General features: G+C 56.9%; 2 protein-coding genes across 10 annotated transcripts; one reads left to right on the top strand and one right to left on the bottom strand.

Moving 5' to 3' along the window:
- Window positions 1-37: 37 nt before the first annotated feature.
- Window positions 38-2,798, top strand: GPS2 (G protein pathway suppressor 2). Of its 3 annotated transcripts, XM_045490217.1 has the most exons (11): window positions 38-255; window positions 416-578; window positions 921-1,030; window positions 1,109-1,221; window positions 1,348-1,427; window positions 1,519-1,601; window positions 1,804-1,957; window positions 2,041-2,130; window positions 2,217-2,296; window positions 2,396-2,491; window positions 2,624-2,798. In XM_045490217.1, exons 2-11 carry the CDS (start codon window positions 485-487, stop codon window positions 2,705-2,707), a joined length of 984 nt encoding a protein of 327 aa, XP_045346173.1. In that variant the 5' UTR covers window positions 38-255; window positions 416-484; the 3' UTR covers window positions 2,708-2,798. The 3 variants fall into 3 exon arrangements, with proteins under 3 accessions (XP_045346173.1, XP_045346171.1, XP_045346172.1); XM_045490215.1 differs by having other exon boundaries at window positions 124-255; window positions 921-1,221; XM_045490216.1 differs by having other exon boundaries at window positions 237-578.
- Window positions 2,799-2,987: 189 nt separating this feature from the next.
- EIF5A (eukaryotic translation initiation factor 5A) lies at window positions 2,988-22,264 on the bottom strand. Of its 7 annotated transcripts, none has more exons than XM_045490222.1 (6): window positions 21,955-22,264; window positions 5,498-5,683; window positions 4,291-4,395; window positions 3,990-4,121; window positions 3,819-3,892; window positions 2,988-3,660 (listed from the first exon to the last, which is right to left on the bottom strand). In XM_045490222.1, the coding sequence occupies exons 1-5, from the start codon at window positions 22,096-22,098 to the stop codon at window positions 3,830-3,832; spliced, it is 630 nt and encodes a 209-aa protein (XP_045346178.1). In that variant the 5' UTR covers window positions 22,099-22,264; the 3' UTR covers window positions 2,988-3,660; window positions 3,819-3,829. The 7 variants fall into 7 exon arrangements, with proteins under 7 accessions (XP_045346178.1, XP_045346179.1, XP_045346182.1 ...); XM_045490223.1 differs by lacking the exon at window positions 21,955-22,264 and adding an exon at window positions 7,988-8,026; XM_045490226.1 differs by lacking the exon at window positions 21,955-22,264 and adding an exon at window positions 7,585-7,750 and having other exon boundaries at window positions 2,988-3,739.
- Window positions 22,265-22,743: the final 479 nt, after the last annotated feature.

The following is a 22,743-nucleotide window of genomic DNA, read 5'->3' as shown; positions in this document are numbered from 1 at the left end:
TCGGCCTCTTTCTCGCGCGCGTGCGCGCGCGCGCACCGCCCCCGCGAGCCCCGGGCCCGCCCCGCCGGGGGCGCGGGCCGCGGCGACGGGGTTTGACCGCCGCCGGCACCCGTCGCGGGTGCCGCTTCCGCCCTTCCCTGCGCCCGACCCGCGAGGCCGGCGGCCGCCCCGGCTCCGGAAGGAGTCGGCCCGGCGGCCGGATGTGACGCGCGGCCGAAGCGCGCAGGAGCCGCGGAGAAAGCGCAGAGCAGGCGGGTAGGGAGGGGCCGGGGGGCGGGCAGCGCCGAGGCTGGAGACCCCGGCCCGCCGGCGCACGCGGGGGCCCCCGGGGCCGGCCGGGCGGAGGGGGGCGGCGGGAGGGCTTCCGCCTCTGCCGGCCGGGCGCGATCCGCCCTGAGCGCCCGCCTCCCGGTAGGCCCGGTCCGAGGTCTGGCAGGCAGTGACAGAGCCGGGCGCCCACGGCCCGAGCGCCCCCGGCGGCATCATGCCCGCGCTCCTGGAGCGCCCCAAGCTTTCCAACGCCATGGCCCGGGCGTTGCACCGGCACATCATGATGGAGCGGGAGCGCAAGCGGCAAGGTGAGCCGGGCCCGAGCGGGAGGACACAGGGCCCCGGGGCGGCGCCGCTTCCCCGGAGCAGGCCTCCACCCCGGGCCGTGCAGCGCGCCGCCGCGGCCGCGCCGCAGGAAGGATGAGACAGGCCCGCGGGTGGTGGAAGCCGGAGGCCGGGTCTCCGCTCCAGAACCCTTGGGTCGGGAAGGACCTTGGAGAGCACCCACTAGACCCACCGCCTGCCCCCTTCCGCGGGGAGATAGGCACGAGGGGCATCGTGGTGACCAGGCCTCGCTGGCCCGCGGTGCGCAACAGGCCGCTTTGTTAACCACCCTGCCGTTTTCCCATTCTGCCCGACTCTCTCTCCAGAGGAGGAAGAGGTGGACAAGATGATGGAACAGAAGATGAAGGAGGAGCAGGAGAGGAGAAAGAAAAAGGAGATGGAAGAGAGAATGTCTCTGGAGGAGACCAAGGAGCAAGTGAGCGAGTCCCCTGATCTCTCACAGCGCTTTCCCTCTGGCCCTCTTGCCTTCATCTCTGCTCCCCTCGCTTCTCAGATCCTGAAATTGCAGGAGAAGCTTTTGGCCTTACAAGAGGAGAAGCACCAGCTTTTCTTGCAGCTCAAGAAAGTTTTACACGAGGAGGAGAAACGGAGGCGAAAGGAGCAGAGGTGGGACTGGAGAGCTAAAAATAAAATCGGGGCAGGGTGTAACTGGGATCGGGTGACAACGACCGGCGTCTAGTGGCAAAAGGGGGCGCTTGTCCCCGACTCTGACGCGCCCGCCTTTCGCCCCAGTGACCTGACCACTCTGACATCAGCTGCGTACCAGCAGAGCCTGACCGTCCACACGGGAACGCACCTCCTCAGCATGCAGGGTGAGGAGTGGAGAGACCGCGTGTCCAAACGGGCCCTCCTGGGGGTCACAGCCACCCCTTCCGGCCTCATGAAGCCCCTGTCCCTCCCTAGGGAGCCCTGGAGGACACAATCGCCCGGGCACCCTCATGGCGGCTGACAGGGCCAAACAGATGTTCGGGCCCCAAGTGCTTACAGTAAGGAGTAGGATGGGGCGTCCGGCCCCGTTCTCCCCCGACCTCTCCCGCCCACACCCAGGCGCCCTTAGTGACCCAGCACTCAAGTGATGGGCGTCACTGGCGTCGGACCCTTCGCGGTGTGGGGGGACGTGGGGCACGGTGGGCCCCTGAGGTCCCGCCTCGGAGTTTACAGCGGCCAGCTCTCGTCCTCCCTCCTCAGACTCGGCATTACGTGGGCTCAGCGGCGGCTTTCGCAGGGACCCCAGAGCACGGTCAATTCCAAGGCAGCCCCGGCGGTGCCTATGGGACCGCTCAGCCCCCGCCGCACTATGGCCCCACGCAGCCGGCCTATAGCCCTAGCCAGCAACTCAGAGGTGAGTGGTGGGCCCAGAGGGAGGGGACTCTGGCAAGACCCAGATGAGGAGGCTCTGATGGCCGTGCGTCGTCCCTTCCTCAGCACCTTCGGCGTTCCCCGCAGTGCAGTACCTGTCGCAGCCGCAGCCACAGCCCTATGCAGTGCACGGCCACTTCCAGCCCACCCAGACAGGTGACGACACCCCTGTGCAGCACCCTGCCCTCCCCGCCTCCCCCGCCTCCGGCGGCTGCGTCACGCCCCCCTCCTTCCCTCCCTAGGATTCCTGCAGCCGGGTGGCGCCCTGTCCTTACAGAAGCCGATGGAGCACGCCAACCAGCAGACCGCCTTCTCGGACTCTGTGAGTATGGCGAGTATGGGGTCTTGGGAGTTCAGGGGAAGCAGCACTGTGCTCAGGGGAGCCCCCGGCTGCCTCCGGTCCTGACTCTCCTCTCCGCAGTCCTCCCTGCGCCCCATGCATCCCCAAGCTCTGCATCCAGCCCCTGGACTGCTGGCCTCTCCCCAGCTCCCTGTGCAGATGCAACCAGCGGGAAAGGTAAGGTCGGGAGCCAGGTGCGCCCAGACCCCCACCTTCCCACTCTTGGGTGGTGGTGGTGGGGGGGGGGGGGCGGGGGCGGGCTCAAGGGCACGCTCGCTGACCGAACCCCCCTCTCGTCACTGCCACCAGTCGGGCTTTGCGGCTACCAGCCAACCTGGCCCTCGGCTCCCCTTCATCCAGCACAGCCAGAACCCGCGATTCTACCACAAGTGACCGTCAGATTTTATCTTCAGCCTCCCCCCACCCCCTGCCACGGGGGAGGGTCCCCGGTGTGTCCCGGTCCAATAAAATCTACCTGCCAGTGCCCCTGGCTGCTGCTGCTGTTTGTGTGGCCTCCCCCGGAGGCGGCCAGGGCTCTCTGGAGGGGCGGGGTGGCCGGCAGATGCGCAGCAAGTGAACGCTTGCCGAGAACGGATGGCCGAGTTTGGTGGACGGGATTTCTCATCTCCCCTCCAGTCCGCAAATGCCCATTCAATTCAAAGAAGCAACTGAATTGGGGCCTTCATATTAAACTTGTAGTTTTATTCAGGTTTGATTTTAACAAATGTGTCGGGGAGAGAGCCCACAGGAAAGGGTGAAGCCCGTGGGGGCAGGGCCCTCCCAGATGCCTGAGGAGGGGGCAGGTCCCCTCCCCTCTCCTCCTCTTCCCTCCCCAGCTAAAGGGATTTGGGGAGAGACCTAGGCAGGAGAGGGGGCTGGTCCCCAGTCTGTGGGGTGGTGCTTGGGGTAAAGGGCCAAGGGGAACAAGGGACCAGAGCAGGGATGAGTGGGGGAAGGGCACAAGGACCATTTGCCAGAATCCACAGCTTTCTGATTCCAGATTGAATTAAAAAAAAAAAAAAAAGGAAAAAGGAAAGAAAACAAAAACCAAACAAAACCCACTAAACCACAAGCAGCACCCGCCCCCTCTCCCCGACCAGGACTGTAGTGCGAGGGGAGAAGAGGAGGACAGCTTTGCCAAGGCCATGGGTCACTCACTCCTGGCCAAGGGAGCAGGATGAAGGGCAGGGGCTCCCCGACAGATTGAGGGGGTGTGGGGGAAACCAAAATAAAACGTCAAATAAATTGTGTAGGAGGAGTCCAGCCCGGGGCCGGGCCGGAGCTGGGCCAGGCTGGGGAAGGGGGCCTCTGCAGGCTGGAGGATCACTGCTTCCGCCACCGCCACCCTGGGGAGGAGAGACACCTGGTGAGACTGGACTGTCCTGTCCATGGTGGGGGGCGACCCCGCTGGGGCAGGAAGGGAACCTGGAACAGGACCGAGGCAGGTTTTGTCTGGGACGCGGAGCACGTGCCGGGGCTGGGGACGGGCAGCCGGCACACTCACCTGGGAGCCAGTTATTTCGCCATGGCCTTGATTGCAACCGCTGCCTCCTCTGTCATGGCAGACAGCACCGTGATCTGGGGGGGTGGGGGAGGTCAGACATGAGGTCAGAGGAAGCAGTGCGAGGAGAGGAGCTGGGCACAAGGCCGGTGGGGGGGGGGGGGGGGGGCGTACCAGGATCTCTTCTCCGCAGTCATACTTCTGCTCAATCTCCTTGCCGAGGTCTCCCTCGGGCAGACGAAGGTCCTCTCGCACCTCCCCGCTGTCCTGGAGCAGCGATAGATACCCATCCTGGATGCCAATCAGCTGGGGGCAGAGGAGGAAGGAAGCTGCAGGTTGGCCCAGGTAGGGGGGAGGATAAAGGGTCTGAGGACAAACTGGTGGCAAACCTCTAACACCACACCCCTTCTCCGGCCGTCCCCCTCTCTCCCGGTCAGTCTATGGCCACCGACAAACCACTAACCCACCTACGTACCTGGAAATCATTCCTTTTGATGTTGGGGACATCCATATTATGAGTCGACGGGCAGATATCTTCGTATTTCTTGCCAGTAAAGATGTCAATACCAACCAGGTGGACCTGTATGTGTGCATCACATGAAAGAGAAACCCAACCAAGCTCTAGGATGGAAAAGAGAAAGGCTCGAGGTGCTCCTGACTGGTGAGGGAAGTCCGACGAGGTTGTCAGGGAAAAGACCAGGGGAGCTGGAACTAAACCAATCAGCCCAAAGAAGCACTAAAGCCTTTAAGAAAGGGAGGCAGAAAGACTGCCCTTGACTTTGGGGTTGACAGCACAAAGAAAACAGGAGGGCAGGCTCCAAGCAGCCAGTTACCCTGAGCTACCAGAACACTGACTGATGTGCCCAGGGGACTGACTGGGAGGACTCTACGCCCAACATTTGGAAAAGCATCTGGACATCAGCATAAAAGGTGAACTCGGGAAAACAGGAAGCAACAAGAAAGGAAGAGCGCTGAGAAGAAAAGGCTTTGGGGACAGAAAATTATGCAAAGGGAATAAACGCCACAAAAGAACACAAACAAGGACGTAGACGTTGGGGGTGACCCAGGGTGAACCCCGAGCCAACAGAAGACAAAGCAGGGAACAAAACCACAAGAACTCCAGCAAGGATGAGTCAGATCGAGTTTTGGGAGGGCAGGAAAAACTGACAAGCACTAGCAACAATGTCCAGATCCAAGAGAGCAAGGTGGAGGCTCAGGAAACTCCGGGAGAGGAGCAGGTGGAGACACAGTGTGACGCTGCATCGGAGATCAGGGGCGTGGGGCAGGAGGGGACTGGAAGCTCAAGGTACGCTGGCCCCCTCCAGGGAAAGCTGCTCTGTAGTGGGACTAGAGAAAGCCTGGGAACCAGAACCCCAGGCAAGAAAAACCACAAGTGAAAGCCAAGAAGGAAGGAGCTGCTGACCAGACCACCTGGCAAAGTTAGAGACTCACCAGTGGGGAAGAGGACCGGGCACAAGGCAATGACGGGGCACAGGAGGTAACGAAAGGCTGAAGGCCGGGGGAAGGTGGAAGGTAGCCAGGGCTGAGCACTACACAAGGAACTGGGGGTAAAAAGAGAGCTCCGGGAATGGAGAGGGCTAGGACTGAGGGCAGCTTGCTGCCGGGAGCCCCACGGATGAGGGAAGTGTGGGGAAGGCGAGATGGAGAGATCCAATTCTAACCTTGGCATGGCCGTGCTTGCCAGTCTTGGAGGTAGACATCTCCACGATCTTACAGGGCCGGCCTTTGAGCACCACAAAGCCATTCTTACGTAATGCTGAGCACTGCATCGGGAAGGTGGCTGAGGCCCCTGCATCTCCTGTCTCGAAGTCCAAATCATCTGCCATTTTAAGAGGCTTCGATTCCAACTAGAGTCAAAGAGAAGCGGAGTCAGTGGAGGTGGAGGTCGACAGAGCTCTCCATCTGCCCCACTGCTCTCTGGAAACAGGCTTCAGGTTTCCCCAGCCCTCCGTTCCATCGCCCGCCTAAATGAAAGTCAAAGTGCCCAGGTTAAATACGGAGCTGGGACCACAAACCCTTAAGATGGGGCGTGTGTATGAAGTGGTGGGAACACAAGCCGGACCCCTAGCCCAACTGAAAGCTAAAGGCGGGGCCCGGGAACAGAAGGCTCTGGGGAGTTAGGACGCCAAATCTCCAAGATGGGCAAACGCCTAATTCCTGGGAGGCGGGGGGAGACTCAGGTGTTACTGGCCGCTGAAACCAACCACCCCTCTTCCCCACACAGAACAGGGCTATAATTAGGTGAGCAGCCGCGAGCCAGCAAAAGGGCGGGGCTACCGTAGCGGGGAGAGGGGAGGGTGGAGACCGGAGGACAGGGCCCCACCCGTCTGTTACACCCCCCACCCGATCCACACGCGCCAGTCACTGGTACAGGAAACCACAAGGCCTCTTTGGGGGATTCCCGCCTCTCCAACAGGCCTTTTCCGACACAGCCGAGGGAGAGAAAATAAAGCTGTTCTCTAACTTCTCCCCCTGCCAAACACCTCCATCTCGTTTCCCAAAGGGAACCCGGGAACCCGGCCTCTCCTCGAGGGCCCTCCCCCTTTTCCCAGGATGCACCGGTCCTGTCGGCTTTTCAGGCCGGGCCTGTGCGCTCAGTGGAAAGTGGAGGAGTGGGCAGCGTGAATGACAATAAAATGAAAGCAAAACGCTGGGAGTAGTGAGTAGCAAAAGTTCTGTTAGGCCGGCAGAGTTGGGGCTCTCAAAGCAGGAGCCCGCAAATCAGACACAAGGAGGAAGACCGTGACAAGGTGAAGAGCACCTATCACAGCGGGGAGCTCCTCTGCTCGGGACTTTAAGGCGCTGTCGGCGCGGCCGAAAAGAGCTGGGCTCCCGTCCAATCGCCCTCAGTCTCCCCGTCTCTCTGGCCACCCAGCCCGGGAGAGCGCTGCTCGCACCTGGCTGGCCGCCTCACTTCCCAGGGGAGTCGGGGCGGGGGGGGGGGTAGCGCGCCAGGGGCCCATGGGGTGGGGGCACGCTAACATATGTCCGCAGCGGGCTCTCCGGGGAGATCAGGTGCGGGCCTCAGCCTTCGCCCCCTCCCCAAAATTCCAAGCTACCCTGGGCGCCCGCGAGGACCGACCACCTCTCTCCGCGCTGGGGGTTGCCGGCTCCCGCCCACCATGTGGCCTCCCGGGGCTTCCGGTGGCCGGGATCTGGGGGGAGGGGTCCCCGCGCTGCCATGCGGCCCCCGTCCACGTTCGGCCATGCGGCCTCCGACCCAGAGGGCAGCCTCCGGTAGGGGGGACACTTCCGGTGCCGCCGCCACCCCCTCCTCAAAGGCCGCGCCAGGCCGGAGCCACGCCGCCTCCCCTCCCCCCCCTCTCCGGCCGGCCGCCAGCCCCCCCCCCACTTGCCCTCTCACCGAATAGCCCCCTCCCCCACCTCACGTGGCCGCGCGGCGCCCGGTTCTCAACGGCCCAGGTACCTTGGCCCTTCCGGGCCGATCTGGCCCCCGGCCCTCGCCCCGGCGTGGCCGCCCGGCGGCCTCTCCCGCGTGGCGGCCTCGCGGCTCGCCGTCCCCCGCCCTGCGTCGCTCCAACGTCACCCGGCCGGCCCCAACCGTCACCCCGCGCGCCAACCGGGGCGCGCTCCCGCGCCTCTCCGCACCTCGCGCCGCTCGCGGACCGAACCCTGTGCGGCGGCCGCCGCCGCTCCCCTTTGCCCCCTCCCCGACCCTCGAGCAGTTCCATCTCCGCTCCCAAGCCCCAGCCGAGGTTCCGCGCACGCGCGCCCTGCCCGCTCTCACCTCGCGCGAACGCACTGACTCGACCCGGTCCGCCCGCCGCGAGCCCAACCGCTGCCTCCGAGCCCGCTGCCGCCGCCGCCGCCGCCTCTACCGCCGCCGCCGCTGCTGCACACGGGTCTTAGTACGCAGGCGCCGACTCCCCACTGACCAACCAAGCAGCCCTGTGACAGCCGCGCAAGCGTGCTATCTATCCCCTCCGCCCTCCACCCCCGCACTGCGCAAGCGCACAGACCCTCCCCGATCTCCACCCTCCCTCCCACCTTCCCATCCAATGACGCGTACGCGTGACCCCGCCCCTCCCCAACCCAGAGCGCTTCCCACCAGTAGGCAGTGCGCAGGCGCACCCGGTTTTTTAAGCCCTTCAACCTCCTCTTCCCTTCCCGTGATAGACCACTACCCCTACCGGACGGGACTCGCGCCTGCGCAATAAGGAGCCCTGCACTCCACACCCTCCGAAGGGAACGCCTCGGCCTCAGAGCGCATGCGTGTTGGGAATCCTGACCGCCCCTTCCACCTCAGACGTCGTCTGTACGCCGGGCGTTGAAAAGACCACGCCACTGTAGCGCTGGGCTCGGCTAGGACGCATGCGTCTTGGGAACGCCCCACCTCGGCTTTAACTGGACTTAAACGACTCACACGTTTCAGAAAACTTGCATTGCGGGGTGGGCCCCTCCGTCTCAAAGCCCATCCCCCCCCCCCCGTCCACGCATGCGCGCAAGAGCTCTTTCCGCTCACGCTTCCTAGCGCGCTAGTGTGGTCGGGTTACCGCCCATCTCAGCTTCACCTCCCGGCCTCGGGCCTGCCATAGAGTTTCGCCCGGGAGCTAGAGCGCCCGGGTCGCGGCCACCATCTTGTCGATTCCCTGGATGCGGGGCCGCCGGGGCGGCTGCCGTAACGGCTGAGCTCTAGGGAGCTTCGCAAGGCATTTATTTCTCCCCGGTCCCGGTCCCCCGGCTGCTCCACAGCAGTTGTCTGCGAGCACCCTGGGAAAACTCTAAAGCAGACTGGCGTGTTACGGTCCGCTGACGCTCTCCAGGTCGTGGAAGGCGACCACGAAGCAGGGGACAACCCGTCTCTCGCGGTTTATTTCTCTGGCCCTCCTCCTAGGGAAGAAAGCTGCCGCTTTTCCCGCAACTCTGTGGTCTTCTTCCAGTTTCCAGGTTTCCGGCACTACCCTCGTGGCCACCCGCTTTGCTTCCGCAAACCAGGCGGGCAGCAGTCCTGTAGAGAAGACGAGCAGCCACATACCTGGGCTGGGAGTCCCCAACCCTGGATCTGGTTCTTGTTTTGTTTTAGAATCCCGTGACCTGGTAGATGCGTACCGCAAACACCGGCTTGAATGAATACGTTTATGCGGCGTGGTCCACTATCACTCCCCGTTCCTTCCACTCAGCTTTCTGAAGTTTCCGCCTTTTCCTTTGTAAAACGCAAAACCACCACTCCCCTCCTCCCCCCGTAAGGGTCTGGGCGCATTGTTTAAAGCGCCAACCTGCTCTTCTCAAAGATGTATTTGTCCATATGATCCAACAACTCTCCTAGGTGTATGCCCCAAATCACTTAAAAAAAAAAAAAAAAAGCTACTTAAATCTTTGCGGGAAAATATTCACAACAGCGTTATTCACAGTAGTCAGAAGGTAGGAACAACTCAAGTATCCCATCAACAGAGGAATGGATAAAGGGGGGTGGGGTGTACAATGGAATATTATTCAGTCACAAAACAGGAATGAAGTACTAATACCTGCTTCCACTAGATGAACTTCAAAAGTATTATGCTAAGTAAAAGAAGTCAGACAAAAGAGGTCACATACCCTATGATTTGAATGGCAAGAACTATCCAGAATAGGTAAATCCTAGAAGCAGAAAGTAGATTGGGGGTTGCCAGGTGCTGGGGGATGAGGGGACCAGGGAGTGGGGTTAATGGGCAGGGGGTTTTATTTTGGAATGATGAAGCGTTTCAGAATTAGGTGAAGGTGGGGGTTGCACAACACCCAATGCTCTAACTGGCACTTCATTGATCTAAAAATGGTTAGTGTTGGGGCGCCTGGGTGGCTCATTCGGTTAAGCGGCCGACATCGGCTCAGGTCATGATCTCATGATCTCGCGGGCCATGCGTTCAAGCCCCGCGTGGGGCTCTGTGCTGACAGCTCAGAGCCTGGAGAGCCTGTTTCAGGTTCTGTGTCTCCCTCTCTCTGGCCCTCCCCCGTTCATGCTCTGTCTCTCTCTGTCTCAAAAATAAATAAACGTTAAAAAACAACAACAACAAAAAATGGTTAGTGTTATGCCATGTGAATTTCACTTCAATTACCAAAACTTGTACGAATGTTCAAAGCAGTGTTATTCATCATAGCCCAAAAAGCAGAAACTCCTGGAGCCCATCAACTGATGAATAGATAAATAGAATATGGTGTATCTGTACAACGAAATATTACACGGCAATAAAAAAGGATGGAGTACCGGGTAAATGCTACAACATGCATTAACCTTGAAACGTGTTAAATGAAAGTCGGTCACAAAAGACCACATAGTATACAGTTCCACTTACATGACATGTCCACAATAGGTAAATCCATGGAGACAGAAAATAGATCAGTAGACACCTAGTGTTGAGAAGTTAGAGGGAAATGGGGACCCAGAGAGGGACTGCTAAAGAGTACACCGGAGGGGCAGAGTATGGCTTTTGTGCTGAAGAAAATGTTCTAACACTGACTGGAGCTATGGTCCCATTCTTCAGATATTAAAAAACACTGAATTTTACACTTTAAAGAATTGAATTGGATGATATGTGAATTATATCTCAATCAAGTTATTCCTTCAAAAAAAAAAGTGCTGTCGTCTTTGTGTGACTGTACCTCCTGTGTGTCATGTGCCAGTCTTAATTGATTCATTTCCCTGAGACATTGGTGAAATGTCCTCACTGACCTAAGGCACAGGCTCCATGATAGTGACAAGGGCACTGAGTGATAACAACCCTCGCCAACTTCCATCCAAAACTCAAAAAAGGCACAGATAATCTTAAATTTGTTTTTTGGGGGCGCCTGGGTGGCTCAGTCGGTTAAGTGTCTGACTTTGGTTGTCATGATCTCACAGTTTGGGAGTTCGAGCCCCGCGTCCGGCTCTGTGCTGACAGCTCAGAGCCTGGAGCCTGCTTCGGATTCTGTGTCTCCCTCTCTCTCTGCCCCTCCCCTGCTCGTGCTCTGTCTCTGTCTCTCAGAAATAAATGTAAAAAAAAAAAAAAATGAATAAAACAAATTTTGTTTTTTAAGTTTATTTTGAGAGAGACAAGACACTGTGCAGGTGGGGGGTGGGGGTGCGCAGAGACACAGAGAGAGAGAGAGAGAGAGAGAGAGAGAGAATCCCGAGCAGGCTCTGTGCTGCCAGGGCAGAGCCCGATGCAGGGCTCGAACTTCTCAAACCATGAGATCATGACCGGAGCAGGAACCAAGAGGTAGACGCTTAACAGACTGAGCCATCTGGGCACCCCAAAAGGCACAGATAACCTTGACAAAAGACGGAGTTCTACATACTCAGAGGAAGAAAAGGGCAAAATACTGTTCCGTATTGTAGGGTGATGAGGTACCTGGTACCCAGCCGAAGCACCGCAGCATTGCTCGTGTGGAGTCCCCACAGTCCAGGGCAGAGTCCTCAGCTTTGGGAGCCCTCCCAGCTTACGTGGCCAGTCAAATCACTTCTTGAGGGACACCTTTCCTGAGCTACAAGACTCAGTGGGCTTCTCGTGTTACGTGCCCTCACAGCAGACATAGAGCCTGTCACATACTGGTGACATCCATTTATTTGTGTAATCGCTCTACTCATGTCTGGCTTTCTCCACTGGAATACAACCTGTGTAGGGTTGGGAACCTGTCTGGTTCGTTATTGTGTTCCCAGCAACTAGAATTGTGCCTGGCAAATACATGGTACGCTATCGATCCTAATTTACCGTTGAGGAAAGGTACACCGGGCTCTGGCTAATCAGACTCACGATAGATTGACCAAAAAGTGGGAATATCAGCTTCTCTATAAATGAACTGAAATGGGGAAGGGCAACAGAACGTCTATTTTGGCTGGTCCAACTCTCCGTTCTTTTCTATAAGGAAATGTAAGTGGAAAGACAAAATCTAGTCAAAGAACCTTGACATCGGACAAGGGAATTAGCTACGTGTCCTCCAACGTTTGGTACCACACAGCTCTAAGAACAGAAGAACACAGTGCATCTGTCCTCATTGCGAAAAGGCCAGTCTGTCTCCCCTTCAAAAAGAATCCTGGATGGGGCGCCTGGGTGGCGCAGTCGGTTAAGCGTCCGACTTCAGCCAGGTCACGATCTCGCGGTCCGTGAGTTCGAGCCCCGCGTCAGGCTCCGGGCTGATGGCTCAGAGCCTGGAGCCTGTTTCCGATTCTGTGTCTCCCTCTCTCTCTGCCCCTCCCCCGTTCATGCTCTGTCTCTCTCTGTCCCAAAAATAAATAAACGTTGAAAAAAAAAAAAAAAAAAAAAAAAAGAATCCTGGAAAGGGAGCCCCGGGTGGCTCAGTTAGGCCTCCAACTTTGGCTCAGGTCATGATCTCACAGATCGTGGGTTCAAGCCCCGCGTTGGGCTCTGTGCTGACAGCTCAGAGTCTAGAACCTGCTTTGCATCTGTCTGCCTGTCTCTGTCCCTCCTCAGCTCACTGTCTGTCTCAAAATAAATAATTATTTTTTTAAAATCCTTTAAAAAAAAAAAGAATCCTGGAATAGTGATGATCTTGGATCAGAACTCCCCTGAAAATCATTGGAGAACCTCCCTGTCTTCTTTTTTTTTTTTTTTTTTTTTATGATTTACATACCAAGCAACCCCCCTTTAGGTCACATAGAAATTTCTCTCTTGAGAACTGATTTGAATGCACTTGATCAGATTCTATCTTAAGATGGCATTTCTTTCCCACCTTCTGTGGTTACACCCACTCACCAAGATTAAAATTCAGATATTCGGGGAGAACTCTCCAGCTACCCATCTATAGATTTTCAATGCCTTTGGATACTGTCCTGGCAATCCATCGGATTCATTATTTCCTCATTTCTTTCTCAGAGGGTAAGAGTTTAGCGTTCTGCTGGGAAAGAAGTTTGCCAAATAAGTTTGTATCTCTTCTGGTAGACTTTCCAAACCTTCTATTTTGGAATAGTTTTTTGCTATGCAGAAGAGTCGCAACAGTGGTATGAAAAATACTTTAAGGAATACCAGTGAGGTTTTGTGTGGTTTTTTTGTTTGTTTGTTTGAAGTTTTTAAATGCTTATTTATTTATTTTTAATGTTTATTATTGAGAGACAGAGGCAGACGGCGAGTGGGTCTGAGGCAGACAGAGAGAGGGAGACACAGAATTTGAAGCAGGCTCCAGGCTCCGGGCTGTTAGCACAGAGCCCGACACGGGCTCTCAAACTCACAAACTGTGAGATCATGACCTGAGCCGAAGTCGGACGCTTAACCCACTGTGCCCCCCAGGGCACCGCAGCAGCAGTGAGGCTTTGGAGGGAACCAACAGTGCGGTGGAGGCTGCATGTGTAGGTTTGTAAGAAGCAATTGTGCACGCCTCTTCCTGACAGCACATTCAATAATGTCTTCCTGGAAGCTTGAAATTGACCACAGTGGAAGTGTTTACATCACAGAAATTGGCAGATGTTGTTTTCCATCTCCCAGAGCTGGTTGGTAACATTTAGCAGCACACACTGACTGGGAAGGAGGTTCTGACATATAGAAAGTAGTGTTAGGTCAAGCTAGTCTAACACTAGGGGCGCCTGGGTGGCTCAGTCGGTTAAGCGTCTTGACTTCCGCTCAGGTCGTGATCTCACGGTTGGTGAGTTCGAGCCTGGTGTCGGGCCTGCTTCGGATTCGGTGCACCCCCCCTGCCCCTCCCCTGCTGGTGCTCTGTCTCCCTCTCTCTCTCTCTCTCAAAAATAAATAAACATAAAAAAAATTTTTTTTTAAAGTATTTTTTTTTTCAACGTTTATTTATTTTGGGGACAGAGAGAGACAGAGCATGAACGGGGGAGGGGCAGAGAGAGAGGGAGACACAGAATCGGAAACAGGCTCCAGGCTCTGAGCCATCAGCCCGGAGCCTGACGCGGGGCTCGAACTCACGGACCGCGAGATCGTGACCTGGCTGAAGTCGGACACTTAACCGACTGCGCCACCCAGGCGCCCCCAAAATTTTTTTTTTTTTAAATATCTGCGTCTGTTAGGTGCCAGATACTGGAGACACAGGGGTGGTGACCTTAGCAGTATGGCCCCTTCCCCACAGCTGGGAGGGGGGAAAACAATCGATAATCAACAAAATATATAACATGTAACGAGCGTTCAGGCCACCTGTCTACCACCAGTGAGTGATGGGCTTATGAATGGCAGTTAGGAGAGTCAGAGGAGCTCCTGAGAAGAAGATACCGCAGGGATCTTTGTGACTTTGACCTCGCCTCTTTGGAAGCTGAGAAGAAGAGAGTGGAGGTGCAGAAGACGGAGGCAGGCCTGGTTCTGGGTCCGGAGGAGAAGCCCTACCCAAAAGCCCTCCTCATCCCCCATTCTCAGAGGCCTTGCTGAACCTGGGTGCTAGAGAGAGAAGTTGGAAAATGCCATAGACGGGGGACCAAATGCGGGGAACGTGGGGGCTGAGCGAGCGTCAGGACCGGGCCGAACCCAGCCCAGAAGCCGGTCTTTTGGCAACAAAGAAGCCAGAGCCGAGGAACGTGAGGGAAGCCGGCCTTCAGCAGGATGAGGGAGGGTCTACGAGTTCTGGGGACAGCGGATAAAGAAAGCTTAGCTGGGTACCAACGTTTCTTGGCGTTGATAGACCAGCTTCTGGCTGGTCTAGACCCATGAAAAGGATATCTCAAGATGTGAGAGAGGAGGTGAGCGGGCAATGACATCCGTGTTCAGAGAAGAAAGGTCCAAGGGCAGACGGGGGCCTCACCTCCGACAGGGACTCGCGCGCTGATCTCGCGTCCCAGGCCTGTTCACCTGCCCCCAACCCCGATGCCAATCCCATTCCTGGCTACCCTCTCTCCTCCTGGCCAGAGCTGGGATCTGGCTCCGCCTCCTGCCCCCGCCGGGCTGACTTCGACGGCATCTCGCCTACTTCACCACCCCCGTGCTCACCTCTACCCAGCACCTGTCCCACAGAGCACGTGGCCATCTAGCCCGCCGGACTGCGACAGCCGGGTCTGGCATGTGGTGGGTTGTGAATCCCTTCTCCCTCCCGGGCGGCCTCCTCTCCTGTTCAGGATGTGCGACCCAGCCTAGAATACCAGATTCTTGGGGCGCCTGGGGGGCTCAGTCGCTTGAGCATCCGACTCTTGATTTCGGCTCAGGGTTCGTGGGTTTGAGCTCCGCACCGGGCTCTGTGCTGACGGTGCAGAACCTGCTTGGAATCATTCTCTCTCTCCCCCTCTCTGTCCCTCCCTCTCTTCTCTCTCTGTCAAAATAAATAAATTTTTATAAAAAAAAGAATACCGGACGGGACTCGGACAAGCAAGGGGACTCCCCCGCTTGGGGCCCAAGTGTCCTGCCCCTTTAGAGAGGGGGAGTCTCTCTTCCCACCAACCCTTGGTGCATCCAAGCAGCCGGTCTTCAGGGCTCCCCTGGCCTCCCAGCCCGAGGTGTAATGTCAGAGTTTGCTCTACCTCGGTGCCTTCCGGAGCCTGGAGCCTGGCGGCGAGGCCTCCATCCCCATCAGTGGTGTCAGTCCTCTGGGACCATTCGATTCAACCAAGAGCCCAGTGAGGGGCCTTAGATCACCATTCAGGGGCCGGCTCGGTCGGGGGAGGACAAGTTCCCGCCTGGATTCGGGCCCTACCCAGCCCACCGCTTCCCTGCAGGGCGCGTGCAGGCCCCCTGCACCTCCCACAGCCCGCGTCACGCCTTCCCTGCTCGTGGGTCACTCACTGTCTGGGGGCGGCTTCCTCAGCTATGACAACAGAGAGAGGAACCCTCTACCTCCTAGAGAGCTCACGTGACCCCGCCCGCGTGTGTGGGCAGATCCCCAGGCGGATGCCTCTGGCTGGAATTGTCCCCAGCCTGACTCGACTCTCCTCCAACCACCTGCCCCTGCTCTCCTGCCCGGGGTCTCCAACAAGCCCCACACCAAGCCCCTGCCTGTCTGCGCCTCCGGGGGCTGCTTAGTGAAATCAGCATCGTCACCCACGGTGGGAGTGGGGGCAGCGAAAAACCCAGATTTCTTGATTCCTTTCCCCTCACCCCCACATCCAGCCCTCCACCAAGTCCTGCAGACACTGTTTCCAAAATGTATCTCATAGCGGCCCCCGTTCCTCCCCCCTCGCTGCCGCCACTCGAATCCGCACCCCCATCATCTCTGCCTCTGGCCGCTCTATGTCCCACAGGGCAGCCAGATGATGTTTTAAAAACAGATGGAGGGGCGCCTGGGTGGCGCAGTCGGTTAAGCGTCCGACTTCAGCCAGGTCACGATCTCGCGGTCCGTGAGTTCGAGCCCCGCGTCGGGCTCTGGGCTGATGGCTCAGAGCCTGGAGCCTGTTTCCGATTCTGTGTCTCCCTCTCTCTCTGCCCCTCCCCCGTTCATGCTCTGTCTCTCTCTGTCCCAAAAATAAATAAACGTTGAAAAAAAAAATTAAAAAAAATAAAATAAAAACAGATGGAGTAGGGCCCCCCCCCCGGGGGGCTCAGTCAGCTGAGTGTCGGACTTCAGCTCATGATCTCAGGCTTCCTGAGTTCGAGCCCCGCATCAGGCTCTGTGCTAACAGCTCAGAGCCTGGAGCGTGCTTCGGATTCTGTGTCTCCCTCTCTGTCTGCCCCTCCCCCACTCACGCTGTCTCTCTCTCTCTCTCAAGAATAAATAAGCATTTAAAAAATTTCAAAATAAATAAAATCTTAAAAAAAAATTGGAGGGGCACCTGGGTGGCTCAGTCAGTTAAGCACCCGACTTCACTCAGGTCATGATCTCATGGTCCGTGGGTTCCAGCCCCGTGTCGAGCCCTGTGCTGACAGCCCGGAGCCTGGAGCCTGCTTCGGATTCTCTGTCTCCCTCTTTCTCTGCCCCTCCCTCGCTTGTGCTCTGTCTCTGTCTCTCAAAAATAAATAAATGTTAAAAAAAACCCCACAAAAACAGATGGAGTAGAGGTGTGGGGGGTATGTGAGAAATCTGCTGCTTATCTTCCGGTCAATTTCTCTGTGACCCTGAAACTGCTTTAACAAATGAAATTTATTTCATGGGGCGCCTGGCTGGCTCAGTAGCTGGAGTCTACGAGTCTTGATCTTGGGGTTGAGAGTTCAAGCCCCTCCGCTCCCCGGGTGTAGAGATTACATAAAAATGAAATCTTTAGGGGCCCTTGGGTGGCTCAGGTCATGATCTCATGGTTGGTGAGTTTGAGCCCCTCATCGGGCTCTGTGCTGACAGCTCACAGCCTGGAGCCTGCTTTGGATTCTGTCTCCCTCTCTTTGCCCCTTCCCCGCTCACCTTCTGTGTCTTTCTCTCTCTCTCAAAAATAAATAAAAACAAGCAAACAATAAATAAAATCTTTAAAAAATAAAATTTTTTTATTAAAAAAATTTAACGTTTGTTCATTTTTGAGAGAGAGAGAGAGAGAGAGAGAGAGATCATAAGCAGGGAAGAGGCACGAAGAGAGGGAGACAGAGATTCCCAAGCAGGCACCACGCTGTTAGCGCAGAGCCTGACGTGGGGCTTGAACTCACGAATGGGGAGACCATGACCTGAGCCGAAATCGAGAGTCAGATGCTTAACCGACTAAGCCACCCAGGTGCCCCTATTTAAAAAATATATAAATAGGGGAGCCTGGGTGGCGCAGTCGGTTAAGCGTCCGACTTCAGCCAGGTCACGATCTCGCGGTCCGTGAGTTCGAGCCCCGCGTCGGGCTCTGGGCTGATGGCTCAGAGCCTGGAGCCTGTTTCTGATTCTGTGTCTCCCTCTCTCTCTCTCTGCCCCTCCCCCGTTCATGCTCTGTCTCTCTCTGTCCCAAAAATAAATAAACGTTGAATAAAAAACAAATAAATAAATAAAATAAAAAATATATAAATAAATCAGGCCATATGACTCACTCCCCCTTTTAAAGCCCTCAAACGCTTCCTATCACTTGTGGAATAAAATCCAGATTCCAAACCTTTCATTTCTCAGGCTTTGCCTTATCTCGCCCTCCTCTTTGTCCATGAAATTTTTTCCTCCAATGGGCTCAAGCTTTTCTGGCTCAGGGCCTTTGCACCAGCGGCTTCAAGTGCCCAGAACCCTCTTTCCCTCATCCTTTCCTTCGGCTCTCTTCTTCCCACGCTTCAGGTCACTGCATAGACTGTGACGCCTCCCCTGGCAGTGGGGGCCTGGTGGCCCGATTCTAGATTCGCCCCCCCACATCTTACTCTCTGTGCCTTTCCTTCATGGCTTGTTATCATATCTGTAATTATCGTGTGCATCCATTTCCTTATTTCGCCGTGGGGCCTTCTAGAACGTGAGCTGTCTGGGGGCAGGGAACGCGCGTGTCTTATCCACGACCGTATCCGCAGCACCTTTTATTTATTTTTTTTTAATGGCGCCTGGCACACAGTAGGTGCGCCACAAACGTTTGTTTGGGAGACGTAAATGAAGAGGCACATTTGACCGTAAACCACCTGACGTCTTTAGGAGATTTGCAGAGTGGTCCGCGAGCACTGCAGGGGCCGTTACAGCTGCTAGAGCCCTTGCCTCCCTCGCTATGAGGCCAGAGGAAGGTAGTCCGTAAGTGTCCGTGAAATTAAGGCAAGGCAGGAACCCCTGGGCTTTGGGGACAGATTTAGCGTCACGGAAGCTGCGATGTACAGAGAAGCACGTGTAGCCACGTTGCCTGCTAGAACTCTCCGTGACGACAGAAGTGTTTGTTCCGCAGACGTGTTCCATCCCTGTCCCCGAGCCGAATGTGGATTTCGTATTTCATTTCATTTGAACTGGACTCAAGTGGCCACAGGTCGCTAGTGGCTGCTGTATCGGCCCATTCAGACGATGGGAGGACCCGTCAGGAGGGAGTGAGGGGCCGGGGTGAGTAGAGACTCATTGGCAACAGGAAGAGAGAGGGCTGGATGGTGGGTCTTTAGAGCTAAGTTCACCTTGGGTCTTTGACTGTCACCCGTGAGCCTTTAATGAGAAGTCACGGCGGAATAGAGTATTTCATTCATTCGTTCGTAAGTTTGCTTGGTTATTTTGTTAACCTCTCACCCCCTTCTACCCTGCCTTTCTGTAGGCAATCGTGCCGTTGTATATCTCTTTAAAGTTTATTATAAGAGAGAGAGGGCGCAAGCAGGGGAGAAGCAGAGAGAGAGAGAATATTCCAGGCAGGCTCCACGCTGTCAGTGCAGAGCCTGATGTGGGGCTCGGTCCCGCGAACCGGGAGATCATGACCCGAGCCGAAATCGAGCGGCGGACTCTCAACCGACTGAGCCACCGAGGCGCCCCTCCCTGCTGGTTTTGACCTATTCTGACCAGATGTGACTTGTTGTTTGTGGGGCTGTGTTTTTTTCAGTAAGTGAGACTGCGGTCTTGCTCGTTTGGTGTCCTATTCTTTTTTCCTCTAAGGGCCGTGTTGTCACAGAGCACGGAGCCTGTCACGGGGTCGCTTCTAAGTGCTGCGTGACACTCCGGGTGGACACCTCCCACGTTTTACCCAGCACGCGCCCGGCGATGGACGCCTGGGTGGCCTCCCCGTTCCCAGGCACGTCGACGTGCACATCTGTGAAAGGAATCGCTTTGTGTCGTGTGCCCCGCGGATGAGTTGCTGGCCACAGACAACGTGCACGGGGAAGGTGCCTGAGTATCGCGAAAACCAAAATGCATTTCAGAAAGACGTTTCGGAGGGCGCCGGGGTGGCTCAGTCAGTTAAGCGTCCGCCTCTCGGCTTCCGCTCAGGTCACGCACCATCTTCCGGTTGGTGGGTTCGAGCCCCGCAGCGGGCTCTGTGCGGACAGAGCAGAGCCAGCTTGGGGTTCTCCTCTCTCTCCTCCTCTCTCTGCCCCTTCCCTGCTCGTGCTCTCTCTCTCAAAATAAACTTAAGGGACGCCTGGGTGGCTCAGTCGGTTAAGCGTCCGACTTCAGCTCGGGTCACGATCTCGCGGTCCGTGAGTTCGAGCCCCGCGTCGGGCTCTGGGCTGATGGCTCAGAGCCTGGAGCCTGCTTCCGATTCTGCGTCTCCCTCTCTCTCTGCCCCTCCCCCGTTCATGCTCGGTCTCTCTCTGTCTCAAAAATAAATAAACGTTAAAAAAAATTAAAAAAAAAAAAACTTAAAAATAATAACAATAAAAGATGTTTCTGGCTGCCTTCATTTATCCAGTCAAGTAGTTACCGGTCACCTACTACGTGTTGGGTACAGTTTGAGGCACTGAGAATACAGCAGTGGACAAGACAGACAAGATCCCAAGCTTACAAATTACAAACAAGCAAATGTCAGGTATGAATAAATACTACGGTGGAAATCAAGCAGGGCAGCGGGACGGCGGTGGGACAGGCTAAGCTGCTGTGAGGTCCATTGTGCAAAATGGACTGGAGAGGGCAGTTCTGAGGGCGAGGAAACCACGTAGGGGGGAGGCCACTGAGCTGATGCGGGTGAGAGATGCCGACGGTGTGAACCAGGTGGGGGCGGTGGGGTTCACATCTCTGCGCCCCGATATGGTGGAGCCTTTTCCCCGGACAGGGGGCCCTGGAGATTTCCCGCTGGCAGCTGGCCATCGTGGGTCTGGGGCTCAGGTGGTCCGGGCTGGGCGGGGGGGGGGGGGTCACTGGGTTCGGGTTGTCTTTGCCTCCCTAGGGCTGGCATTAACGAAATGCCACAAGCTCGGTGCTTAAGAAGGTAGACCCCTAACAGGTCATATTTGAAGCAGTGGGGGTGGAGGGGCCTCCACGGGAGGGGTCACCGAGTCAAAAGAAGAGAAGAACTGGGGGGCTCTGACCTCGAGGAAGGGGCGAGGGAGAGGCTGAGGAGTCCCTGAAGAAATCTGAGAGCCAAACGGTCTCCGTGGGCATCTGCCACGTGGACGGAGGCGGAGGCGGAGGAACGGGGGCAAGCAAGGGTCCGTCGAACAAGGTAGTGCGACCGACATCAACGCCGGTCCCGGATGCCGGGCCTGGGGGAGAAGCAGAGCCTGCGTAATGCAGGCGGCCTCTCAAGACACTTGGTTGGGAAGGAAGAGCCTGACATGTGGAAAGTACTAGAGGGGAGGAGGAAGGTGGAAAAGTGTCGTCCCAGCGCGGTGGCAGGAGGCTGGTGACTCAGAGGAAAGGTCCTGGAGTCAGGCTGCTCTGCGTCTGAACCCCCTGCTTGGCCGGTTCCAGAGCTGTGTGGTCTTGGGCTGCTGGCTCACCTCCACTCTGCCTCAGTCTCCTTATCTGAAGAGTGGGTATAATGGTAATAGTACCCACTCCCCAGGGTTGCCGTGAGAAATTAATGACCGAAGTCCCCTAGGCTGCTTAGCACAGTGTGTGGCACATAGTTAGGTGCTAAAAAAAAAACCTCAACTCTTACTGCTCTCGGGTAAAAAAAAAAAAAAAACCCAAAAACCTAAAAAACCAACAAGACAAGGAGGAAGTTTCAAGAAGGACGTGTAAATAATATCCGATGCGGCAGATGGGACAAGGAGACGGGCAGAGGGCGGAGAAAAGGTCAAGGATCTGGCAGTCCTAGCAGAGCTTGGAAGGAGGGGGAGACGAGGCAAAGGCCGCGGAAGAGTCGCCGGGCGAAGAGAAGGCCGCGGGGTCTGTGGCACTTTCTGGAGCAGCCGAGGAGAGAGAGAGAGAGAGAGCGAGCGAGCAGGTGTTAGAGGGGAGAGGGCAGAAGCTCTGGTTTGGGCTGCGAGGAGACGTGTGTCGCCAGGAGGATTTGGCACCGGCTCTTAAATCTTTCAAACAGCGTCTCCGTTTGACATCGCACATCTTCTCTGCAGGAGCCGCGAAGGGCCACAGTGAAGGAGGCGTTGTTTTTCGCGTTTTGTTTGGTTTTAAACCCGTGAACGAGACGGGCGAGACAGCGAACTTCAAGTGGACGGGAGCAAACGGAAAGAGAGCGACAAAGGAGGACCCTTTTTGCCGGGATGCCCAGAGCCCTGGCTACCTCAAGCCCCTAAACATCTGTAAATCCCCAGAAAATCACCCGTGCAGACCCTTCAACTCAACAGGGAAATTAATTGCTTCTCTCGGTGGCAGCTACTTCCTGACCGTGGAGATAGGGAGGATGTTACTGTCGTAGGAGTAAGCGTCGTTTCCTGTCGCCAGGCGCCTGCCCCTCAGCGCCCTCACCCAGGGGTCTCCTGACATCTTTTCTTAAAAACTCTTACCGCAAACAGGGCTCATTTTTTCCAATGAGCTTCCTCTCCTGTCACGGTTTAACCAGCCCACACCTGCACTCTCTCTGTACCTTCTGCGTGCTTCCTCTGCTGCCGGGGCCGCACTGGGAGGTCTCCTGCTCGCCTTGCCCCAGCCCTGCCCTCTTCTGCTTGCCTCGATCTCGGGACTGGACACAGGTACACGGGTCCTTAACAGTCCGAGGGAGAGTGGTCATTTCTGCATCCTTCGCGGCCTTGCCTCTTGATTTAATTGTTCTCCCGCTTTTTTCTCTTTTTCTATCCGCGGTGCCGGCTGCGCGGGGACACAGAACTGTCGCCTCGGACAGGGCCGGAGGGGTGGGGCGGGCGGAGTAAGCCCCAGGCGGCAGGACCGCGAGGAAGGCGGCGCCGGCGCCTCCGGGAGCGGCCGGCAGAGGGCGCGCCGGGACCGGGATTGGAGCACGGCCGCCGGAGAGTCGCCGCCGAGCCTGGCGCGGACCCCGGGGCTGGAGAGGCGCGCTTGGGGCCCTCGGCGCGTAGGGGCACGAAGGCTGGTCCACGCGCACCGTCCCGGCTAAAAATACGCGCTGCCCGGGTCCGGCAGCGGGGGCGGGGCGGCGGCCCTCGGGAGGAGCGACTCTGGAGCCGCACTACTCTGGGAGGGAGATCGCAGCTCCGGGCCGAGCACCCGGGCTCCGGGGAAACCTGGGGCAAGCTTCGCGCCGGGGCCTCAGTCTTCCCATCTGTGCAATGGGGACCATCCGATGACTCAAGAAACAAGTGAGCGTCCACGTTGTGCCAGGCAGCGCTGCAGGCGTCAGGCACGCCCACCAGCTCCGTCCAGCGCAGCGGGGGCACAGGGCGAGATACGCTCATATTTT

Source organism: Leopardus geoffroyi, chromosome E1, assembly GCF_018350155.1.
Source record: "Leopardus geoffroyi isolate Oge1 chromosome E1, O.geoffroyi_Oge1_pat1.0, whole genome shotgun sequence".
Classification (NCBI taxonomy): domain Eukaryota; kingdom Metazoa; phylum Chordata; class Mammalia; order Carnivora; family Felidae; genus Leopardus; species Leopardus geoffroyi.
Note: the sequence above shows the minus strand (reverse complement) of the source record. Positions and strands in the feature narration are given on the sequence as shown.

Coding starts and splice junctions, on each gene's coding strand:
- GPS2 (XM_045490215.1), top strand. CDS start 485: ATGCCCGCGCTCCTGGAGCGCCCCAAGCTTTCCAACGCCATGGCCCGG. Junction 2,131..2,216: donor CTTCCAGCCCACCCAGACAG/GTGACGACACCC, acceptor TTCCCTCCCTAG/GATTCCTGCAGCCGGGTGGC. Junction 2,297..2,395: donor AGACCGCCTTCTCGGACTCT/GTGAGTATGGCG, acceptor TCCTCTCCGCAG/TCCTCCCTGCGCCCCATGCA.
- EIF5A (XM_045490222.1), bottom strand. CDS start 22,098: ATGACCACTCTCCCTCGGACTGTTAAGGACCCGTGTACCTGTGTCCAG. Junction 4,396..5,497: donor GCAAGCACGGCCATGCCAAG/GTTAGAATTGGA, acceptor GCACACATACAG/GTCCACCTGGTTGGTATTGA. Junction 4,122..4,290: donor TCAAAAGGAATGATTTCCAG/GTACGTAGGTGG, acceptor CTCTGCCCCCAG/CTGATTGGCATCCAGGATGG.